Source organism: Mauremys mutica, chromosome 7 (assembly GCF_020497125.1).
Source record: "Mauremys mutica isolate MM-2020 ecotype Southern chromosome 7, ASM2049712v1, whole genome shotgun sequence".
Classification (NCBI taxonomy): Eukaryota; Metazoa; Chordata; order Testudines; family Geoemydidae; genus Mauremys; species Mauremys mutica.
The window spans coordinates 126,047,221-126,067,997 of record NC_059078.1 but is presented as its reverse complement, the minus strand read 5'-3'; the positions used below and the strand labels follow the sequence as shown (position 1 = coordinate 126,067,997).

Genomic DNA, 20,777 nt, shown 5'->3' with positions numbered 1-20,777 from the left:
CCCGGGACTGCCATGGTAAGGCAATGTCTGAGCCATTAGAGTTCCCAGAATGCTTTGGGACTGGAGCCCCCCAGCGCAATGACTGGGCAGGGCAGGGCGACATCTCCCTCCCGGGGAACTGGGGGTGAAGGTGGGGGCTGTGAGGGGGCCAGCGAGACGCTTCCCCTTCTCCCCCCGGGCAGCGCCAGAGCAGCTGGTGCTGCCGACAGCCCAAGGCGCCAGGGCCCAGCCCCTGTGGCTCCGTGGGGCAGAGGCTGGATGATCCCGGCATGAGTTCACCGGTGCGGGGCGAAGCCTCACCCTGGGCGGAGCCGTTCCTGCAGCCCTCCCTGCCGTGCTGCACGTCCTGGGTCAGCTGAGTCCTGTGAGGAGCAAGATGGGCCGTGTCAGCAGGGGGCCGGTGGCCGACGGCCCTAAGAGACATGCACGGCGTGGAAGGAGAGAAAGAACTGAGGGATTTGAAGGGGATTTCACAGTTAAATAGTCCCCTTATGTGAGCAAGAGTTGGGCCAGCTGGAACCCTACTAACGCGAGACTCGCAGAAGCGAGGAGTGTGCGAGGGGAGTGGGGAAGAACTGTGGGAGAAGTCGTTGCGACCTTGTGTGAGATAAGTATGGAACGTAGACTAGAAAAATCAGATCTCAGGATGACCGAGGTATAAACAAAATGCAGCTGTTGCTCATTATTGTAGGTAACAAAGGTGTAAACGGCACTGTGATTGTTTACCTGGGAGAGCCTGTTTAGCGCGCTCCCTCCACGCAATCGCTAGAGAGAATAAAGTATCTGACTTGCTGCACCCACTCAGAGAGGGAGAACTCGGTTTTTCTCCGACAATTTTGGGGGCTCGTCCGGGATGGCAACGCCTGCTGAGACACCGGCAGCTGCTGCGGATCGTTCCCCTTCGAACCCCATGGCGCCACAAGAGAGGTAAGAGACCTTTGGAAATCTCTCTTGGGGTATCGGAGGAGGACTGTCCGTGGGGCCGTCTGTCCCTGTTGGGCTTAAGCCATCCGAACGTATTGACTGTGCAGCAAGATGAGATGCAGAGCGGTGCTGGGGAGCTGTTTCGCCGCCCCAATAAGGTTAGTTTGAAGTGGTAGTTTGAGGACTTAGTTTGCCACCCTCAGTAAGGTAGTTGTGTGCGGTACTGGGGACTATAGTTTGGCCGCCCCCAATAAGGTTAATGCACCGGTGCTGAGGGGTTGTTACCGCCTCCCATAAGGGGACTATTTAACTATGAAATCCCCTTCAAATCTGGGTCAGTTCTTTCTCTACTTCCACAACACGCAGCCCCACCTGCAGACATGCACATGCAGCCACAGCTGCAGCCACACACCTAAATCCCCGCCCGCAGACACACACATAACCCCGCCCGCAGACACGCACACGCAACCCCGCCCGCAGACACGCGCACACACACACAGCCACACCTGCAGACACACACACGCAGCCCCGCCCGCAGACACACACACGCACACGCAGCCCCACCCGCAGACACGCACATGCAGCCCCACCCGCAGACACGCACACGCAACCCCGCCTGCAGACACGCACACGCAACCCCGCCTGCAGACACGCGCACACACACAGCCACACCTGCAGACACACACACGCAGCCCCGCCCGCAGACACACACACACACACACAGCCACACCTGCAGACACACACACGCAGCCCTGCCCGCAGACACACACACACACATGCAACCCTGCCCGCAGACACGCACACGCAGCCCCACCCGCAGACACACACACGCAACCCCGCCCGCAGACACGCACACACACACACAGCCACACCTGCCGACACACACACGCAGCCCCGCCCGCAGACATACACACACACACATGCAACCCTGCCCGCAGACACGCACACGCAGCCCCACCCACAGACACGCACACACGTGTGCACACCCTACCCCACCTACAGACAGGTACACATGCGCACAGCTCCGCCTGCCGACGCACATGCACCCAGAGCCAGCTGGTCCCCAGCATCCCAGCTCTGATCAGAGCCCGGTTAACGGTGCCATTCTGGGTGAAGGAAGCACCGGGGGGCAGTGTGGGAGCCGGGGTCAGAAGTCGGGGCTCCCTGAGCACCAGGCCAGCTCTGGGAAGGGGCCACCAGTGCCAACGAGGGGCTAAGATGGCACCGCAGCACCTCCGGCGGTGGAGCTGGCAGGGGGGAGGTTTGCTTGGTGGGTCGGGACGTAGGGAAGTCCCAGTGTCCTGGCGCCCGTCCCCAGCAGGAGACACCAGGAGGTGGGTTCACCTGCACAGGGCGAGCCATCCCGCCAGGCAGCGTTGGGGGAGGCTGCGGTGCCCCCACCCACACCCAGCAGCGCTCCAGTTCCCAGACGGCGTTCTGGCTGGCTGAGTCCGGCATCCCTCCAGCCCGGCTGCACGTCACCCGGGCAGCAGGCCGCTCAGAGGCCTGGGGCAGGAGCTCAGCGGTTCCGTACCTGTCCGCAGCGCCGGCCACCTCCCTGCAGCCCTCGCCGTCCCAGGCGCAGTAGGGGTCCCGGGCCAGGATGCAGTCGTAGCAGGAGCCGTACCTGCTGCAGCTGGACAGGGGGAGCTGCAGGACTCCGCTGGCAGCCCCCACGTACACGCTTCTCTGCAAGACAAAGAGCAGAGACCCCGGTGTTACGAGCCGGCTGAAACCTTGGTCCGGGCTGAGGCGAAACTCAATCACACTGAGGTGGGAACGTGCCTTCCCTTAGGGCATCGTCAGACACACGCCTAAACCAAGGCCTAAGAGAATCTGCCCCCCAGAAACTAGCCCCAGACAGGCAGCGGCTCTGCTGGGCACAGAGCAGGACATTGGGGATCAGGACTCCTGGGTTCTATTCCCAGCTCTGGGAGGCAGCGTGTCTAGTGATTAGAGCAGGACTAGTGGTTAGAGCAGGACGTTGGGGGCCCAGACTCCTGGGTTCTATTCCCAGCTCTGGGAGGCAGCATGTCTAGTGGTTAGAGCGGGAGGCTGGAGGCCTGGACTCCTGGGTTCTCCTCCCAGCTGTGTCACTGACCTATATGTGTCCTTGGGCAGGTCACTGCCTCAGTCCCCCCATGGGACAGGGCTCACCTCCCAATCGACTCACTCCCGTGGTGTTGGGGAAGCGATGGGGGCCCGGTTCCTGGCTGCCTGGTTCCTAGGCTCTGGGCTGCACCCCCCCGTGTCTGAGGGGCCGGGATGGGGGCGCTACAAAGAGGGGGGTTTCCCTTCCCCCATGCAGAGTCCCCAGTAACAATGGCCATGGGGGAACAGCCCCAGGCCCTGCCCCACTGGGCTGGGGGCAGAGCCTGGCTCTGCGGCTGCTGCCTCCTCTGGCTTGCTGAGGCCTGTGCTTGGAAAGCCAACGGGGGTGCACGGGGGAGGGGGCCTCCCCAGGGCTTTGGATAAGGGCAGCAGGCTGGAGAGAGGGGGGTTGAGACCCCGAGGGCAGGGAGGGGCCCCAGGAACGCCCCTCTCATTCAGCAGCGCGCCCTGCCCCACGGCACAGCTCTGAGTCCCCGCCCTGGGGCGGGCAGGCAGCCGAGGGCGCCCAGGCTCCGATAAGCTCTGGCATTCCGAGCTGGGGACAGCCTCCGCCGCGGGCAGGGGGCCAGGCTGGCTAATCAGAGCCGCCCTGCAGTGCTGCCAGCTCTCTGGGCAAGACGGGCCCCAGGGAGCGCCAGGCACCCACCGCCAGGCCCCTCTGCTCAGCCAGCTGCCCAGGAAGGAGTTTAAAGCGTGGCTGGGTGGGAGACAGGCCCCGGGAAAGGCTGCGGGGGCCCCATTCGCCGCTGCCCTGCAGCCCAGCTAACGACACAAAGGCGGCTGTGCCTCCTGCCCCTGTACAGAGGGGCCGCGGATGGGCGGGAGTCGGTGGCAGACTCTGGAATAGAACCCAGGCGCCCTGACGCCCGGCCCCCTGCTCCAGCCGGCAGGAGTCCCTGCCTCTCCTTCCTCGCCCGTCTCCCTGGCCCCGATCCCCCTCAGGGGGGCGCCCCGATGCGCCACTAGATTTCAGTGGGCCTGGCTGCGGGCTGCGGCAGCCCAGGGCTTCAACGCGCCCACTTTGTTCTGCCATCTACAAGCGAGAGTCCGCAGTGCCTCCCCCTCGGGGGCCGGCTCCATTCTGTCCCCCCCGGCGGAGTCGGGGTGCAGCCCGGAGCGGCGTCTCACCTGGCCTTTGGAGATCACCAGGCTTTCCACGGGCTGGGGGGCCCCGAAGACCTGCAGCTCCTCCACGATGTGTACGGCGGGGCCGACCACCACCCCCTTGTGCAGCCAGCCGTCACCTGGGCAAAGGCAGAGGGGCACCGTCAGGGCAGCGCCAGGCGGGAGAGCGCTGTGCCCACAGGCCACTGCACAGCTAAGCTCCCCCCCGGCCTGGGCACGGCTGCTGCCCCGACGGGGGTGTGGGACTCTGTGCTACCCCCCCTCCTTCTGGGGGTCCCCTGTCCGGTGGCAGCTTCCGCCCAGGCCCCCCAGCCGCGCTGGGGTCCCTCGTCCCGCTCAGCCTGGGCGAGCGACTCAGGGCCCCCAGACAACACTGCCCCCCCAACCCTTCCCGTGGGGGAGGGCGGCGCCGACGCACCCGTCCCCATGAAGAGCACGTCGTACTGCTGGCCATCCAGGGCCGGCGCCCTGTCCACCGCCAGAGCCGTGTAGAGCACGTTCTTCTTCACCAGCAGGGGCTCCCCCCGCGCCGGCTTCACCTCCTCGAACATCAGCGGGTGCAGCTTGACGAACTCCAGCACGTCGTTGGGCAGGTCCTGGGAGGAGCGGTAGCCGTCCTGGCGGGAGCGGTTGGTGATGCACTGCAGGGGGGAGGAGAGGTGGCTAGGGACGGGTATGCAGCCTGCCCGCTGGGGCGATGCGGCCACCGCTGGGGCGGAACACGGCAGCTGGTGAACAGCACCTGGAAGGCTAGGCCAGGCCGGGAGGATGCAGGGGCTTCTGCTGGGGTCACCTGGGCATGTCTCCCCTAACCAGGGCCCAGCCATTGCATGGGGCTCGGTGCCTGGGCGCTGCTGTTCCTTCCAGTCCTGACGACTGACGTGCTGTGGTCTGGCTGCACCTGGCCTCAGCACGGGGTGACACATCCTGCTCTGTGTTACACGGGAGAGCAAACTAAATGATTCCTTCGGCCTCCAGGGCTTTCCTGGACGCCGGGGCCAGAAGGGACCACTGTGACCAACTAGCCTGCCCCCCTGCATAGCAAAGGCCAGAGACCTGCCCCCAAATCCCTCCTAGAGCAGAGTTCAGACAAGCGCCCAGTCTGGATTTCCAACCCGCCAGTGACGGGGAATCCACCGGGCGCTTGGTACGTTGCTCCAGCGGTTAGTTACTCGCTCCGTTAACGTTTACCCCTTAGTTCCGGTCGGAAGTTCTCTAGCTTCAGATGGTGTTAGACCTTCCTCCGCCAGACTGAGGCGCCCATTACCCAAGATTTGTTCCCCACCTAGGGGCTGACACTGATTCCTCCCTCCAAAACTCGGGAAGTGGCTGGCAGCTGGGGTGTGAGCCACCCCCTGCCCCCCAGACCCCGAGGAGCGAGCCATGAATGCTGGAACCGGTGGGTCTGGCCGTGAGTGAGCAGCAGAGCTGGGACCAGCATCCAGGCCTTCGTGGGTCCCAGCCCCACCCCTGCTGCCCCTCGCCCAACCCTCCTGGGGATGAAGCCCGAGGGCATGTTTGCAGGCCAGCAGGGGGCGCTGGCGTCGCCAGGTCACTTACAGAGCCCGGCCGTGGGGACGGCACCTCCCCGTCGTAGAGGGTCCATTTGCGGGTGGTGTCCTGGTATTGCATGTAGGGGCCCTCGAAAGCCCGCTGCAGCTCAGAGATGCTGTACTGGCAGACGGCGGATGCCTCCATGCTCCTCCTAGGAGAGACAGCGACAGGATCAGAGCCCCGCAGCCCCCCACAAGGGCTACACGCACCTCCCCGCTCCGTCCGCCAGACGCCCCAGCCACTGGCCATGCCGCCCTGTCCCTCACTGAGAGCTGGATCCTACAGAAACAGCCCCAAACACCCAGGCTTTCCTGGAGGAGGACAAGGAGCTGCTGCCCTCTCTGAAATAACGACAGGACCGTCCCATGGACCGGCAGCCGGAGACCTCAAAGCAGGAGGCAAGGTGGATCTGTCGCATGATGCCCATTTTACAGACGGGAACCCGAGGCCCAGAGGGGGAAGGGGCTTGCCCAGAGTCACACGGCAAGGCAGTGGCAGAGAACCCCAGCCTCCTGAGGCCCAGACGTGTCTCTCCAGGGAAAGGGAATGGGAAATAGAGAACCCCCCTTTGCTCCATCAGGCACCGGCTGGCAAACGCCAGAGCGGCAGCTGGCATTGGCAGAGCTGTGGCAGGATGGGACGTGGGAGCAGCAGGCCCTAGGAGGGACGGGGGGATGGACAGTGCGTCCACATATGACACAGAGCCACTGCCCAAGCCCAGCATAGAGAGCAGATGGGCGACCTCGGCAACCCGGGCAGCACACAGCTCTGCCAACGCCCCTCAATCCCGACCCGCAACCCCCTTGCTGTTCCGGTCCGGGTCTCCCAGGTAGGCTGCTCCGCAAGAGGAACCAGCACAAGCCCAGGCGGTTCTGGTTCTGCTCCCAGCGGCTGCCTCGCTCCGGCAGCGAGGTCGCTGCGTCTCCGCGCTGTCTGCCAGCCCCCTGCCCGCAGCAGCGTGGGCAGATCAGCCCCAAAGGCACTGGAGATGAGCTGGCAGGGAACGGAGACGCTAACAGGTCCATCGCGATGCCAGGGTCACCCGCTGCACGTCTCCTGCCTCGGCGGGGGGCGGGGGAGTGCCAGGCGGAGGCCCCACAGGTCGGGGAAGAGCCCCCAAGTTTGGGAGCCTGGCGATTTCCCAAGCCCAGGGCTCTCTGGGGAGATCCCAAGGGTGCCCCAGGCCAGGCCTGCTGGAGCTGCTGAGAGTGGCATCCCCGCAGCCCGCAGGGCATGCTCTCACCAGAGGGGAACGCTGCCCAGCCGGGCCTGGCACGATGGCACATCAGCAGGACAGGAGGTGGACAGAAGCCGCCATTCGAGGACTCCGGGAGTCAGGACTCCAGGGCTCTATTCCTGTCTCTGCCACTGACCCAGTGCACAACGAGCCCCAGCCCCGAGTGCCTCAGTTTCCCCACTCTGTTAAACGTACCCCTCTGACCCCCAACATCACACAGAGCCGAGGAAGGGCAGCCCCCGGCGATGGTCAGCTCTCAGCACGTGGCTCGGGGGACCCCTGCTGGCTCTCACGGCCCCGCTGGCTCCTACAACCCCTGTGCCCTACCCCAGAGGAGATTCCTTCCCAACCCCCGACAGCCTGGCATCCAGCCCCCACTGGGAGGTGGAGCGAGAGGGCTGGCCCGGCCCTAGTCCCACCTCCCAGTCGCTGACCTCCCCAAGGTCACAGAGGAGGTCTAAGCCCCGGCCCGGCACCCTCTGCCCAGCTTACGGTACAGCTGGGAGGTGGGAGGGTAAACGCCCAGCTCCGTGCTTAGTAGCGTGGTGGCCCTGTGATCCCCGGAGACACTTGCCCTGGGCCGCTGCCCCTTCCTCGCCCGGTGCGCTCAATGCGAGAAGCTGGCACAGGGCGGGGGGCGGGCCTGGGGGAGACCCGGCTCAGGAGGTGGTTTCCAGTTTCCTGGTCGTCAGGAGCGGGATGGATTACTGCTTACTGCTGCCACCTGGAGAGGCTCCCTCCCCTCCCCGCTCATCTTCACCCTCCCCCTTACCGGCCTGGCGAGGAAGGCTGCCGCCCTGGAGAGCGGATCAGGACCCCTGCCTGGGAGTGCACTAACTACTAGGCTATGGTGCCATCGCCGCTTTCCCTTTAATTTAACCCTCTCACACCTGGATTCTTCCCGGCTGCCTGCACACTCCCCAGGCTGATCCACTCCTGGGGGGTTAACAAGCCCCCTGAGTGATCATTAATTAATTTCTCTATAGAAACCATTCAAGCCCAGTCCTTCTAACTGTGCCACTGTGCTATAAATAGCCACGGTCAGTGTCAGGCTTCTAGAGACAGACCCGGCTAATTAGCCAGGCAGCGATTCATTAGAATTCACATCGATGTCAATAACCAACAGGAAACGGCCACTGGCGCTTGGCCCAGATGTGCCCAAGTGAAATACGCCCCGGCTCCTTGATAGCTCTGGTTCCTGCTAAACCTCCTCCTGTGTAACTGGGCTGCGTCTCCACCAGATAAGGTGGAGATAGGAAGCCTGCCAGAACTGGTCCACTCCCTCCTTGCCACCTGTGACGTAACACACGCAGCGACAATGAACCGTTCTGCGGGGAGCCTTCGGGCTTCTCTGATGACACTAAGCTGGGGGGAGAGGTAGATACGCTGGAGGGGAGGGATAGGGTCCAGAGGGACCTAGACAAATTGGAGGACTGGGCCAAAAGAAACCTGATGAGCTTCAACAAGCACAAGTGCAGAGTCCTGCTCTTAGGACGGAAGAATCCCAGGCACTGCTACAGGCTGGGGACCGACGGGCTAAGCAGCAGTTCTGCAGAAAAGGACCTGGGGGTTACAGTGGACGAGAAGCTGGATATGAGTCAGCAGTGTGCCCTTGTTGCTAAGGCCAATGGCATATTGGGCTGTATTAGTAGGGGCACTGCCAGCAGATCGAGGGAAGTGATCATTCCCCTCTATTCAGCACTGGTGAGGCCACACCTGGAGTACTGCGTCCAGTTTTGGGCCCCCCACTACAGAAGGGATGTGGACAAATTGGAGAGAGTCCAGAGGAGGGCAACGAAAATGATTAGGGGGCTGGGGCACATGACTTATGAGGAGCAGCTGAGGGAACTGGGCTTGTTTAGTCTGCAGAAGAGAATCGGGAGGGGGGATTTGATAGCTGCTTTCAACTACCTGAAGGGGGTGTTCCAAAGAGGATGGAGCTCGGCTGTTCTCAGTGGTGGCAGATGACAGAACAAGGAGCAATGGTCTCCAGTTGCAGTGGGGGAGGTTTAGGTTGGATATTAGGAAAAACTTTTTCACGAGGAGGGTGGTGAAGCACTGGAATGGGTTCCCTAGGGAGGTGGTGGAATCTCCTTCCTTAGAGGTTTTTAAGGTCAGGCTTGACAAAGCCCTGGCTGGGATGATTTAGTTGGGGAATTGGTCCTGCTTTGGGCAGGGGGTGGGACTAGATACCTCCTGAGGTCTCTTCCAACCCTGAGATTCTGATTCCATGCCCCATCGATCCCCTGCTCTCCAGGTTTGCCCTCTGCACACAAATGAAGCATTGCAAACAGGGACCCAAACGTTCGTAACGCCCGACGCGTTTGGAATGGACGGCGAATACAGAAAGCTCCCCGTGGAGCAGGAGTGCCGAGGTTGGGAAATAATCCAGCAAATTAGGAAAACCACCACCTCTCTCCCTGCGGTCCCAGTAACCTGGGCGTTGTGCCTTCCTCCTGAGCTCCGGGCACTGGGTTTTCCCAGTGCCACGTTTATACACTGCGTCTTGTTTGCACCATTCCCAGGAACAAGTCAGCTGTGACACTAGGACCATCAACAGCCCCGAGCCACCCCAGGCGACGGCGTGGACGCACGTCGCTCCGCGACGAAGAGCTCATTTAAAACCACACGATGCTCTCGGCTTTTCTCACGGTCCCTACACGTCCCGTTCCCGTGCTGCGGAGCGTGCCCAGACCTGCGCACGCTAAGGTAGATCGTCACTTGTGGGGAGTGGGGGGGTGACACGCTTTGGGGGACCTGGCTATGTACAGCTCATGCAGTCTGGTTCACTGGGTGAAACTGCTGTATCAGTGAATGCCTCACCCGTCGGGGGCCCCCGTCTCTATCACCGCCCCCAGCTCCGGAAGAAGCGGCTGAATGAACGGAGGAGGTTGTTAACCTTACTGTCTGCGCTGTGACAGGAGAATGGTTATGCTGAAGAGGCTGCCTGAGCTGGGGGAACCAGAGCTCCCCAGGCGGCTGGCCAGGAGGAGGATTTGCAGAAGTGGAATTTCCCCAGGAAGGGGAAACGCAGGCCCGGAATCAATACAAATCTTTAGACCCACACAGAGTGACGGAGAGGGGAAGGGCGGTCCGTGACCCTTGAAACGATGCTGATCCAAATTCTGCAGCGTGGGGGGGAAACTGAGGCAGGAGATGGATACGGGTGGTTTAGTGGGTTGTCTGGAGCGGCGTATATCCTGTGCGGTCTATAGGAGAGAGGGGCTGGTCTGGGAATGCTGTTTGCACAGCCTGTGGCTGGGCGCGGCGGCTCTCACGTTTCCCTGCTGGGATGCAGCGCAGCCCAGAGAGCCCGAAGGCTCGAGCTCCAGGAAGGGGGTGCCAGGGCAGAGGCAGCTGGACTGCGGGGTCTCAGCTCTCAGAAGCGGGTGCTAGGAGGAGGATCTGCCCGCCCAGAGAGCCAGAGGCAGGGCCTGGCTTGGCACAGATCAGGGAGCTGAAAGCACATGGACCCGGCCCGGCAGCCTGGCTGGCCAAGCAGGGTTGTGACGGGGGAACGGGTCAGACGCCGGCAGTGGACAAAGCCCAGAGCCCACTGCTGAGGGTGAGTTTCTGGAAGAACCTGCGGTTGGAGAGGACCGGTTTGGGGACGGCTGGCGGGACGCAAAGGGGGAGGAGCTGTGACATGTCCATTAGGGGAATGGCCAGAACCAGCTGTTCCGACCAGGGGCAGGAGCCCGCAGGGGACCAGGCGACCCAGCTGAACTGCTCCAGCCCACGGCCCCCCTGCTCTGGGGAGGAGCCTGTGGGCCCCGCGGGGCAGGCAGGACCCTACTCACCACTGAGCCGACAAGGTGAACGTGGCGTAGAAGACGGTGCTGGCCCAGCTGCCCCCGTCCACGCTGTGCACGGCCTTGAGCACCTCGTAGTAGGGGATGTAGCAGACCAGCCGGGCCTTCATGAACGACGTCCATTTCCGCTGCAGGATCTTCTTCCCTCCCAGGTCGCTCTGCGAAGGGAAGAGGGCGAGGCTGTCGCCTGGGCTGCCCCGTCACAGCCTCTGAGCCCCCCAGGACTGGGGTGTTTCCAACCCCCCACCCCTGCAGCTGCTCAGGGCCCCAGACGGGCCAGGGAAGGGGGGGTCCCCAGATGTAAACCCCACTGCAGCTGGCCTTTCGATTGCAAGCTGCTGGGGCAGGGCTTGTCCTTCTGTTCAGTGTCTGTACAGCTCCTAGCACCTCGGGGTCCTGGCCCGGGCCTCAGGCTCCCAGGATAGCCACAAAACCAATCCTCACATGCATGTGCATGTGCATGGGCGGGGCTACTCTGCATTGCCGGCTGGCCAGCCGCCCGATTTGGCTCGGGGCTGGCTGTGAGCTGAATCCGGCTCACGTTCGCACCATCCTGCAGCAGACCCGGGAGGCTCTCTCAGGAGCCCCTTCTGCGCCCTCGGGACTGAGGACAGGCCGTGTCGTCCCCTCAACCTGCCTCACCCTGGTGTATTTAGCTCCTGTCTGAAGTGTCCAGCACACCAGCCGCTTCCTTCTGTTTCAAACCACAGCGTCATGCCTGCGCTGACCAGAGAGGACTGGGCCAGCTCCCACCCTCACGTCACATCGGCCTTTGTGCCAGATGCAGCTGAGGGAGGCTAAACCCCCTTGCATCCCCCAGAGGCAGCCACGCCCCAGGCCCGGTTCGTGCCAGTCTGGTGGTGGGAGCGGGACGCCGACATCGAGGGCTGGGAGCTCATAGACTTCAAGGCCAGAAGGGACCATCGTGATCATCTAGTCTGACCTCCTGCACGTCGCAGGCCACAGAACCTCACCCACCCACTCCTGTACTAGACCCCTGAGCTCTGGCTCAGCTACTGAAGTCCTCAAGTCATGGTTTAAAGACGTCAAGTGACAGAGAATCCACCATTTACTCTAGTTTATGACCCCTGCCCCACGCTACAGAGGACAGCAAAAATAACCCAAAGTCTCTGCCAATCTGACCTGGGGGGAAATTCCTTCCCAATCCCAAATACGACAATCAGATAGACCCTGAACGTGTGGACAAGAGCCACCAGCCAGACACATGGGAAAGAATTCTCAGTCACAACTCAGAGCCCTCCCCATCTTGTGTCCCCTCACCGGCCACTGGAGATATCTGCTGCTAGCAGTCGCAGATGGGTCACATGCCACCATAGGCCGTCTCAACATAACATCCCGTTCATAAACTTAGCAAGGTCAGTCGGGAAGCCAGTTGGGTTTTTTGCCCCCTCTGCTCCCCTTGGGAGGCTGTTCCAGAACTTCACTCCTCTGCTGGTTACAAACCTTCACCTAATGTCAAGCCAGTTTACAGCCATTTGTCCTTGCGCCCACACCGGCGCGTAACTAACTGATCTCGGGCTGCCCGCTTGTAGCTGTCGCTGGAGGTCTCCTCTCCAGAGATGTGGGCCCTGCAGAGACGGCAGCAGGAGCCCTGGGACGACCGCTTGCAAGGGGCATGGCGTGAAATAGACGCAGAGGGAGGTTGGTGGACGGGGAGGAGGGAGGGCCATAAAAGCCGCCCTCAGTGATAACAGCAGCGAGGGGCAGCCCAGCCTGCATGCGCCTGGGGAGGGGGTGCCCGGGTCCAACGCTGGTCCAGCCAAGGTGCCAAGGGCGGCTGCGAATTCACCAGCACTCAGGGTGCTCCCCCTTGGGAGGGGGAAATCCCTCCTGGCCTAACGGCCGTGCCCAGGGCCCATCATTCCACCAGCCTCCAGGCTTCCCTGGGAAGCTTTGCCCAGCTGCGTGACCCAGCTCCGGCAGCGCCTCTTTACCTTGCACACCCGCGCCACCCTGGCCACCCTGGCCACCTGGCTCTTGTCGAAGGAGGCGCTCTCCTCCGCCGCCCGCTCCATGAAGAAGTAGTAGATCTTGTCATCGTCCCCCACTGGGCTGCGCACACTCTCCCGGACCAGCACAGAGGCCACGAACTCCGCATCTGCGAACAGGAGCGACGTCAAGACATGCCCCGCCGCCGGGCGGGTGGTGGATCTGATCGGTACCCAGCTCTGCCGCTGGCTGAGTCCCTTTCCCTCTGGATGCCCCAGCTTCCTTCACTCGAAATAAGGATGGATGATACCGCCCACCCCTCTGCCTGCAGGGTTACTGCAGGGCCTGACAGGAGCTTTGAGATCCGTGCTGTGTCTCATCCCCCCACTGCCCAGCCCCGAGCACTCCAGCTGGCATCTGTGCCCACTGCTGGTCTGGTTAGCGAACCCCCAGCTCTTAGTGATGTGGGGCACCCCGCCCGCCCAGACATGGCAAGACGTTCAGGGTGCCCCGTCACAGGAGTGACCCAGATTCCCAGCGGTAGGTTCTCGCCAGGGTGGGCAGCAGGACGGGCTGACACTCAACATGGGGCCAGGGTGTGAAAAGGTTCGGAGAGTGATCACCGCCAGGACACCCCCAGAAAGAGGCGGGGAGCAAAGACTGAAGGGACAAGCAAGAGAAGGAGGAAGGAACTCAGCCGTATGAACAAAGGAGAGCCGCCCGCTCCGTGGCCAGCGCCATGCTCTCCCGGGGAAGGGGCACGGAGGCGGGTTGCTAGGATCAGTGCCAAGGCTCCGAGGATGGCCCTAGGCGCATCATGTGACGGGTGCCTCCTACGCCCTGCTCTCCGCTAACGGAGAAGGCCCCGGCTTCCGCCCCCTCCATGGCACAGGCCTGTTTGTCGCTCTGGGGAAGGTGCAGCATAAGGAGCAGAGCTGCCCTTTCGGCTGCCTTTGGCCAGCCACGTTCATGCAAATACTTTGCAGCCCCACCGAGCCATGTGCATCTCTGCCCCACTGCCAGGCCCGCCAAGGGCCGCCCGCCTGCCGGTCTGGAGGTGGGCAAGGCACCCGCCCCCCGAGCACACTGCATTGTGCCACACGCCAGATGGGCAGCGAGGGGGTGCCGGGCTGCGGATGAAACGTTCAGCCAAGATTCAGACCCCAGGACGCCCTTCAGACCCCGGGTGTCAACTCAGAAGAGTCTGTTCCGCCCGTTTAAATGTCCCCTGGGCGTTATTCACCAGAGAGGGTGAAGCTGCACTCAGAGCCGGCAAAGGAGGGGGAGGGTCAGGTCTCTCCTGGGGCTGCTGGATCTTACCGTTTAGCCAGTGCATGGGGGACTCTTCCGTCTTCAGGGGCCGCTGGTGCAGGTTGCGCCGGATGTCCGGCAGGCTGCGGAACTCGTACCGCGTGGCTGTGTACAACCCGCCATCTGAGATCGGGGGGGGGAAGGACGGGTCAGGGTCCCCCCGTTGTTTCGCCACCTGTGGCCCAACCCGCATCCCACTCACTTAGTCCCAGGGCCGGAGCGGGGGGCAAGGGGGAGCCACGTGGCCAGGCTGGACCCACTTCGGGGACTCGTGTGTAACGTGGGGCTGTGCTGAGCAGCCCGGGACACTGCTCCCCAGCCCTGATCGCAGAGACCCTGTCGGGAGGTGGGGGGGGGATTTCTCCTTCGTGCGGCTCCCCCACGCCAGGCAGCGTAGGGCTCGGGAAGTGTTCGGGATGGAAGGGAACTGGCCCACCGTGGGGCAGGTGGGTGCTGCGGGGAGGTGACTGGCTGGGAAAGGAGAGGTGGGGGAGGCTGGCTCTAGCCCCTGAGGGGTGGGGGCAGGGGGAAAACCTTCCTGGGCTGCTCCAACCGGCCCAGCGACAGCCCAGAGCCAGATCAAGCCGCGGGGAACTGCAGGCGAGCGGCCCCGGCGGCCTCCGGACCCACCTACCTATGATGAGGCCGGTGTAGCCGCGGGCGGGGTCGTACGGACACTTCTCCTTGCCCTCCTCCAAGTGGGGCGGCAGCGCGAACCTGTCGGCATCCTGCAGAGAGAGGGGAGCGAGGGGGTGAGGAGCTGCTGGGCTGGGCAGGACGGCATGAAACCAGCACCCACAGCTCCAGGGGCCACAGACCAGGGACAGCAGTGGCAGCTGCTGGGTGAGGTTCCCCAGGCCATGAGCTGGCAGCACCCCCCTCCAGGGGCAGACAATCAGAGCAATGTCCTGGGATGTGGGCACTGCCCGACCAGGGAAGTGGGCAGAGACCGCCGCCCCCATGCAAATCACAGAGCCCCCAAACGGCTACGGCCGTCAGCCGCTGCCCAACCCGGGCTGGGCAGGAGCTGGCAGCCTGGGGATGCAGAGCTCCAGCGCCCATTAGCTCATCCCCCAGGCCACGCGCTAGATCCACCCTGCAAGTCGCAGGGCGTGCCGTGCTGTCACTGCTGGAAGCCAGCCCACCAGGACGTGCCATCGTTACCGGCAGTCTGGGGAACACGGTGGAATCTGGAGGTTCCCGGGGCTCGGCTCTTCCAACCAGACGGGTAGACTAGCTAACTAACGGACCAAGCGGCCACCGGACAGGCACGGTCAGAAGCAACTGAAAACAGGGTCTTATAATGGGAAGTGTCAGGCAACCCTCCCCCAGCCCTGCCTATTTTGATATATTTGAGAGCCCTATCACGCCCGTGGCCACAACGTCTGACATCAGCGAAGGGATCTGCAGCTGAAACCCCACACACTGGTTTAAAATGTGCCCTCTCCTGGGTATCAAAGACCGGAGGTGACTACAGTGAAGAACAGAAAGCCCAGAATGGACTTTTTCACTCCCTACCCTGGGCGGGGCAGCCTGAGGCGGAGGCCAAGATCCAGCCACGTTCCTTGCAAGCCACGTTTAATTCGTGACTGTCACGCGGCGGGGCCTGGGCTGGGGGATTTGGGTTGCAGACACTCAAACAAAGACAATGATGTCCCCGGATTTCTTTTTTCCCCCTTACGTTTCCTGAAAACGGTTCCGCTCATCTTCCCGTTTCTAAAATAGCCACGAGTCGGGGCCTTGAACCAATCCAACCAGCTCCCCCGAGAAGAAAAACTCAACCAGCCACAAAATGACAGGCCCGTAACCCTTCCAAACAAGGGCTGGGTGGAAAGCTCCCTGCCGGCTAGCAATGCCCCGCTTCCCCCGCTGAATGGTCCATGGATCAACCATGCGGGCTGTCTGCTCCTGGTGGCAATCTGTTGCCAGGAAGATACTGCCAGCCAGGAGGGAGAGCAGCGAGGAGCGACAGAAGCCTGTGATGGGGCCGGAAGCACGGAGTGAGCATCCAACACCCAGCCCGGGGTCTCCCTCCTCGTGGATTCTGCCCCCCTGCCCCCGTGCCCGCACTCACGATGGCCGCGCACAGCGGGTGGAAGGCGTAGGTGCCGCAGGCGTACAGGTGGGTGTCGTTCAGCCTCTGCACGAGCCGGACGTGGTTGAAGCACTCGGTCTGCAGAGAGGAAGAAAGAGCATCACGCGGGGGCCTGACTCCCGCGCCCGCAGGCCACCCCCCACCCCGCACGTGGGGTGCAGAGACCCGGCCGCAAATACCTTGTTGTTCTTGCCCTTCTGGAGGCAGTCGATCTGCTTCTCCAGAGACGCCTCCCACCGGATCTGCGAAGGGAAAAGGGGTCGTTACTCACCGGCGCCTCCCGGCTGTGGAGACGACAGCTGCCCCGCGACGCCCCGGAGAGATGTCACCGAAGCCCCTAAAGAGCCGGCTCGGCTGGTAAACGCTAATGGCACAGGAACAGCCCCACGCCTGGGTCCATTTGCTTTCCACGCTTCTGGACTGGCTGCTATTAATCCCAGGCAGAGGCCTGCTGAGCCGCAGCAGCACCCAACTCAGCTGGACAATGCCCCTCACACACTGGGATTTAGTGCTTTGAGTTCCCCGCCCAAAGCAAAGGGGCAGACAGTCCGGACTGACAAGTTCACTTGGTCCCACTTAGAGAATCGCAGGACTGGACGGGATCTCGAGGGACCATCTAGTCCAGGCCCTTGCCCTGAGACAGGACTACGTATTAGCTAGACCAGGGGTAGGCAACCTATGGCACGCATGCCAAAGGTGGCACGTGAGCTGATTTTCAGTGCCACTCACGCTGCCTGGGTCCTGGCCATTGGTCCGGGGGGGCTCTGTGTTTTATTTTAATTTTAAATGAAGCTTCTTAAACATTTTAAAAACTTTATTTACTTTACATACAACTATAGTTTAGTTATATATTATAGACTTATAGAAAGAGACCTTCTAAAAACGTTAAAATGTATGACTGGCATGCGAAACCTTAAATGAGAGTGAATAAATGAAGACTTGGCACAGCACTGCTGAAAGGTTGCTGACCCCTGAGCTAGACCATCCCTGGCAGGTGTTTGTTCAACCTGCTCTTAAAAATCCCCAATGATGGAGATTCCACAACCTCCCTAGGCAATTTATTCCAGTGCTTAACCACCCTGAGAGTTGAGAAGCTTTTCTTAAAATCCAACCTAAACCGCCCTTGATGCAATTTAAGCCCATTGCTTCTTGTCCTGTCCTCAGAGGTTAACGAGAACAATTTTTCTCCCTCCTCCTTATAACAACCTTTTATGTACCCAAAAACTGTTCTCATGTCCCCTCTCAGTCGTCTCTTCTCCAGACTAAACAAACCCAGTTTTTTCAATCTTCCCTCATGGGTCATATTTTCTAGACCTTTCATCATTTGTGTTGCTCTTCTCTGAACTTTCTCCCATTTGTCCACATCCTTCCTGAAATGTGGTGCCCAGAACTGGACACAACGCTCCAGCTGAGGCCCAATCAGCGCGGGGTTGAGCGGAACAATTACTTCTCGTGTCTTGCTTACGCTCCTGCTAACACAGCCCAGATCGATGTTTGCCTTTGCAACAGTTACACTGTTGACTCATATTTAGCTTGTGATCCAGTATGACCCCCAGATCCCTTTCCGCAGTGCTGCTTCCTAGCCGTCGTTTCCCATTTTGTAGGTGTGCAACGGATTGTTCCGTCCTAAGTGGAGCACTTTGCATTTGTCCTGAATGAATTCCATCCTATTTACTTCAGACCATTTCTCCAGTTTGTCCAGATCAGTTTGAATTTTAATCCTACCCTCCAAGGCGCTTGCAACCCTCCCAGCTTGGCATCGTCCACACACTGCACGAATGGACACTCTGTGCCGTTATCTAAATCAATGATGAAGATATTGAACAGAACCGGAAGGAGCTTAAACCACCAGCTTATGCCCTGGAGAATCCACCCCACGAGGGGGCACTGCCCACCAACGTGCAGCTGTAGTACCCAAACCCACCACCTCCTGGGCCAGACAGGGACAGGGAGGGCAGGGCTCCGCTGTGCCGAATTCTCCACTGGCAAAGGATCCTTGCGTCAACGCCTGAAGCTGCTCTCCCCCGCCCTCAAGCTTTGAGTGACGTAGGGCCTGGGGGGGCTGCGATTGGCACCATTAGACCCTCTCTCCACTGCCCCGGGAGACCCACTTAATCTCTCCATGCAATCGGGGTCACAATCCTTCTTGTCTGCTGCCTGGGCTCCGTCCTACCTACTTCAAAGCTCTCCGAGGCAGGGGACAGTCCCTCTGCCTGTGCAGCGCCCGGCACACAGTGCCACCGTAATACACATAATAAAACCATTGTGCAACTGGGACGCTGCTGCCGTCGTGACAAAAGCCCAGGGGTCCCTCATGGGAAAGGCTCAGAGAGACAGAGACGGGAAGCAAAAATGCCCCTCCACCGCCCGGCGACACCGTCCTGCCCATGCAGCGGGGGTGGCAGAGAGACGGCATTGCTGTCAGTGAGACCTCCGGATGGACTGGCCCCTCGCGGGGGAGAACAGCTCCGCGGAGGCTGGCACAGAGACAACATTCATCACCAGCCTATTTGTCAGGCTGCGAAATCGCATCCGCCGCGCCCGTCAGCCGGGGGGATCTTAAAATCGGGACACAAAAGACCGTGTGTGTCCCCAGGACAACAGGATCTGGAAGGACTTCATGGCTGGAAAACCTTAATTCTACCCTGCAACGGTCTGATCTCCCAACTGCCTGTGGGCACGTATCCTTAGCTGCCGGCTACTGCCTGTCCTGCATGCCCATTCTGACAGCGTCTGGGCTGGCACTGCAGGAGACCCTGGGCAGAGAGTGCTGGGATAGGATGTGCCAGCCCAGTTCATCCCACCGAGCCAGCACCCTGGGGGGTTCCAGTTGTCCCAGGCACCCAGCAGCGGCTGCGGAGTTGGAGGGAAGGGAGACAGGGGCGCTCGGCAGGTGTCCAGTTCCTGCAGGAGGGGGTGGCCGGGGGATCCGGGGAGGGGGGTGTCCCAGCGTTGGGGGGGGGGGAAGGACTTTAGCGGCAGCATTTGGGATGGGCTGGCAGGGGAGGGGAGAAGCAGGAGCACCCGCGAGTGGGTTACAGAGGTCACGGCTTGGGGGAGGGTGCTGGCGTATGGGGCAGCGAGGAAGGGGACACTGGACCGAAGGGCGTGAGACAGACGGGCGGAGAAGAAGCAGGGACGGGGTGAGGCCTCCAGCTTTGGGGAGACACTGAACTGGCTGTAGGACAGCGCAGGGGAGCTAGCAGCTGGAGGCTGCATGGACTTCAATGGAGCCTGTTTGCAATGGCAGCCGAGGAGCATGGCATGGGGGGGCAGTGGGCCTGGGGGTTAAAGGTCACATCTGGGGAGGAGCTGGGTGCCAGATGTGTTTGACCACGTGGGGTTTGGGGTAAGGGGTTGTGCGAGACGGGCACGGATGCTGCTGGCTGGAGGCATTGCCCGCGCGCGGCTCAGATGAAGGCAAAGGGCTCTTCCGCTGCACAGGGAACCAGTGCTCCACGATCCCCGTCCGCCTCAGCCGTAAGAAGCCGCCAGGGGAGGATGACCAGCCGGCAATGGGGCTAGCGGAGAGCCTGGCAAGGCAGTGCGACTTGCAGCGCTTCCTCCACGCGGCCGCGCTTGGGTTGGGGAACAGCAGAGTCCACAAGGGAGGGCTGACGGCTGAGGAGACCCCGCCCCTGATCCCCCCCTACTCTCTGCCTGGGGCAAACAGCCTGGTCTTTGGCCTACTCCACCTTCCTAGGCTCCCTGCTGGGTGCGGGAGAACGGCCTGTGCTCTGCAGCAGGTTACCGGGGGGCCCCTTCTCGCCTTAATGCCTGGGACCCCAGACCGTGCTGGGCTTTACACCATGGGTTTGGTGCTGGGTGCCAGGGCCCAGGGAGGAATTTGCGGGAAGGGTGTTCTCCCCAGCCCGGCTTGCTCAGCGGCCAGCAGCCGGCATTGCCGGGGGGCCTGGCATGCACCCCGAAGGAAGGAGGTAAAGCAGCTGAGACTCTGAGGGAGCAGCACTTGGGGGCGTCAGCTGGGAGGACAGATGGACCAACCCCAGTACACAGGAGCGGCTGCAAGTCACGGCTCCAGTGCAGCTACTGGTACCTGAAATGGCCCTATACGCCGAGAGGTGATGGACCGGCCCCACGTGGGGACAGGAGCAGCAAACTGCATCCTGCTCAGGCAGAGGGGGATGCTGGGGGCAAACTCACTTGGTACGAAGAACTAGCTCGGCTAAGGCAGACAACTGAGAGATGACGGAGCCTGGTCGTTGACACTAATGACTGGAATCACAGCAGCGCCAGCTGAGATCCGGGCCCCCGGGTGCTAGGTGCTGTACATAACAAGAGAAGGTCCCTGCCCTGTCCTGAAGAGCTTACCATAGACACAGCCCGGCAAACAAGGGAAGGATTACTAGCCCCATTTTGCAGATGGGAAACTGAGGCACAGAAGTGACTTGCCCGAGGTCACGTGGGGATCCTGAGGCACAGCTGGGAAACGAACCTCGATCTCCTGGGTCCCAGTCCTGTGCTTTAGCTGCATCCCCGTCCACCCTCCCTCTCTCTTGGACCTGAGAGTCAATTTTGCCTGCTCTGCCACGGAACGCCCCCGCTTCGGCCGCCTGGCCCTGTGGGTGGGAGTGGAGCAGCGTCCACTGCTGCCGCTGCGCCTGTAGAGGGCGTCCCTCTGGGGCTGTCAGCCTCG

General features: G+C 61.7%; 1 protein-coding gene across 9 annotated transcripts in view; it reads right to left on the bottom strand.

Annotated features, from left to right (window-relative positions):
- SEMA4G (semaphorin 4G) overlaps positions 1-20,777 on the bottom strand; it is a 101,128-nt gene that overhangs the window by 6,827 nt on the left and 73,524 nt on the right. For all 9 annotated transcript variants that reach the window (XM_045023651.1, XM_045023647.1, XM_045023646.1 and 6 more), the window contains exons 4-14: positions 16,300-16,362; positions 16,100-16,198; positions 14,660-14,753; positions 14,035-14,148; positions 12,720-12,883; positions 10,753-10,922; positions 5,722-5,866; positions 4,580-4,802; positions 4,165-4,280; positions 2,459-2,613; positions 301-362 (exon numbers count right to left, since the gene is read on the bottom strand). In XM_045023651.1, the coding sequence (XP_044879586.1) occupies positions 301-362; positions 2,459-2,613; positions 4,165-4,280; positions 4,580-4,802; positions 5,722-5,866; positions 10,753-10,922; positions 12,720-12,883; positions 14,035-14,148; positions 14,660-14,753; positions 16,100-16,198; positions 16,300-16,362 (1,405 nt within the window). The remainder of the gene's footprint in view (positions 1-300; positions 363-2,458; positions 2,614-4,164; positions 4,281-4,579; positions 4,803-5,721; positions 5,867-10,752; positions 10,923-12,719; positions 12,884-14,034; positions 14,149-14,659; positions 14,754-16,099; positions 16,199-16,299; positions 16,363-20,777) is intronic.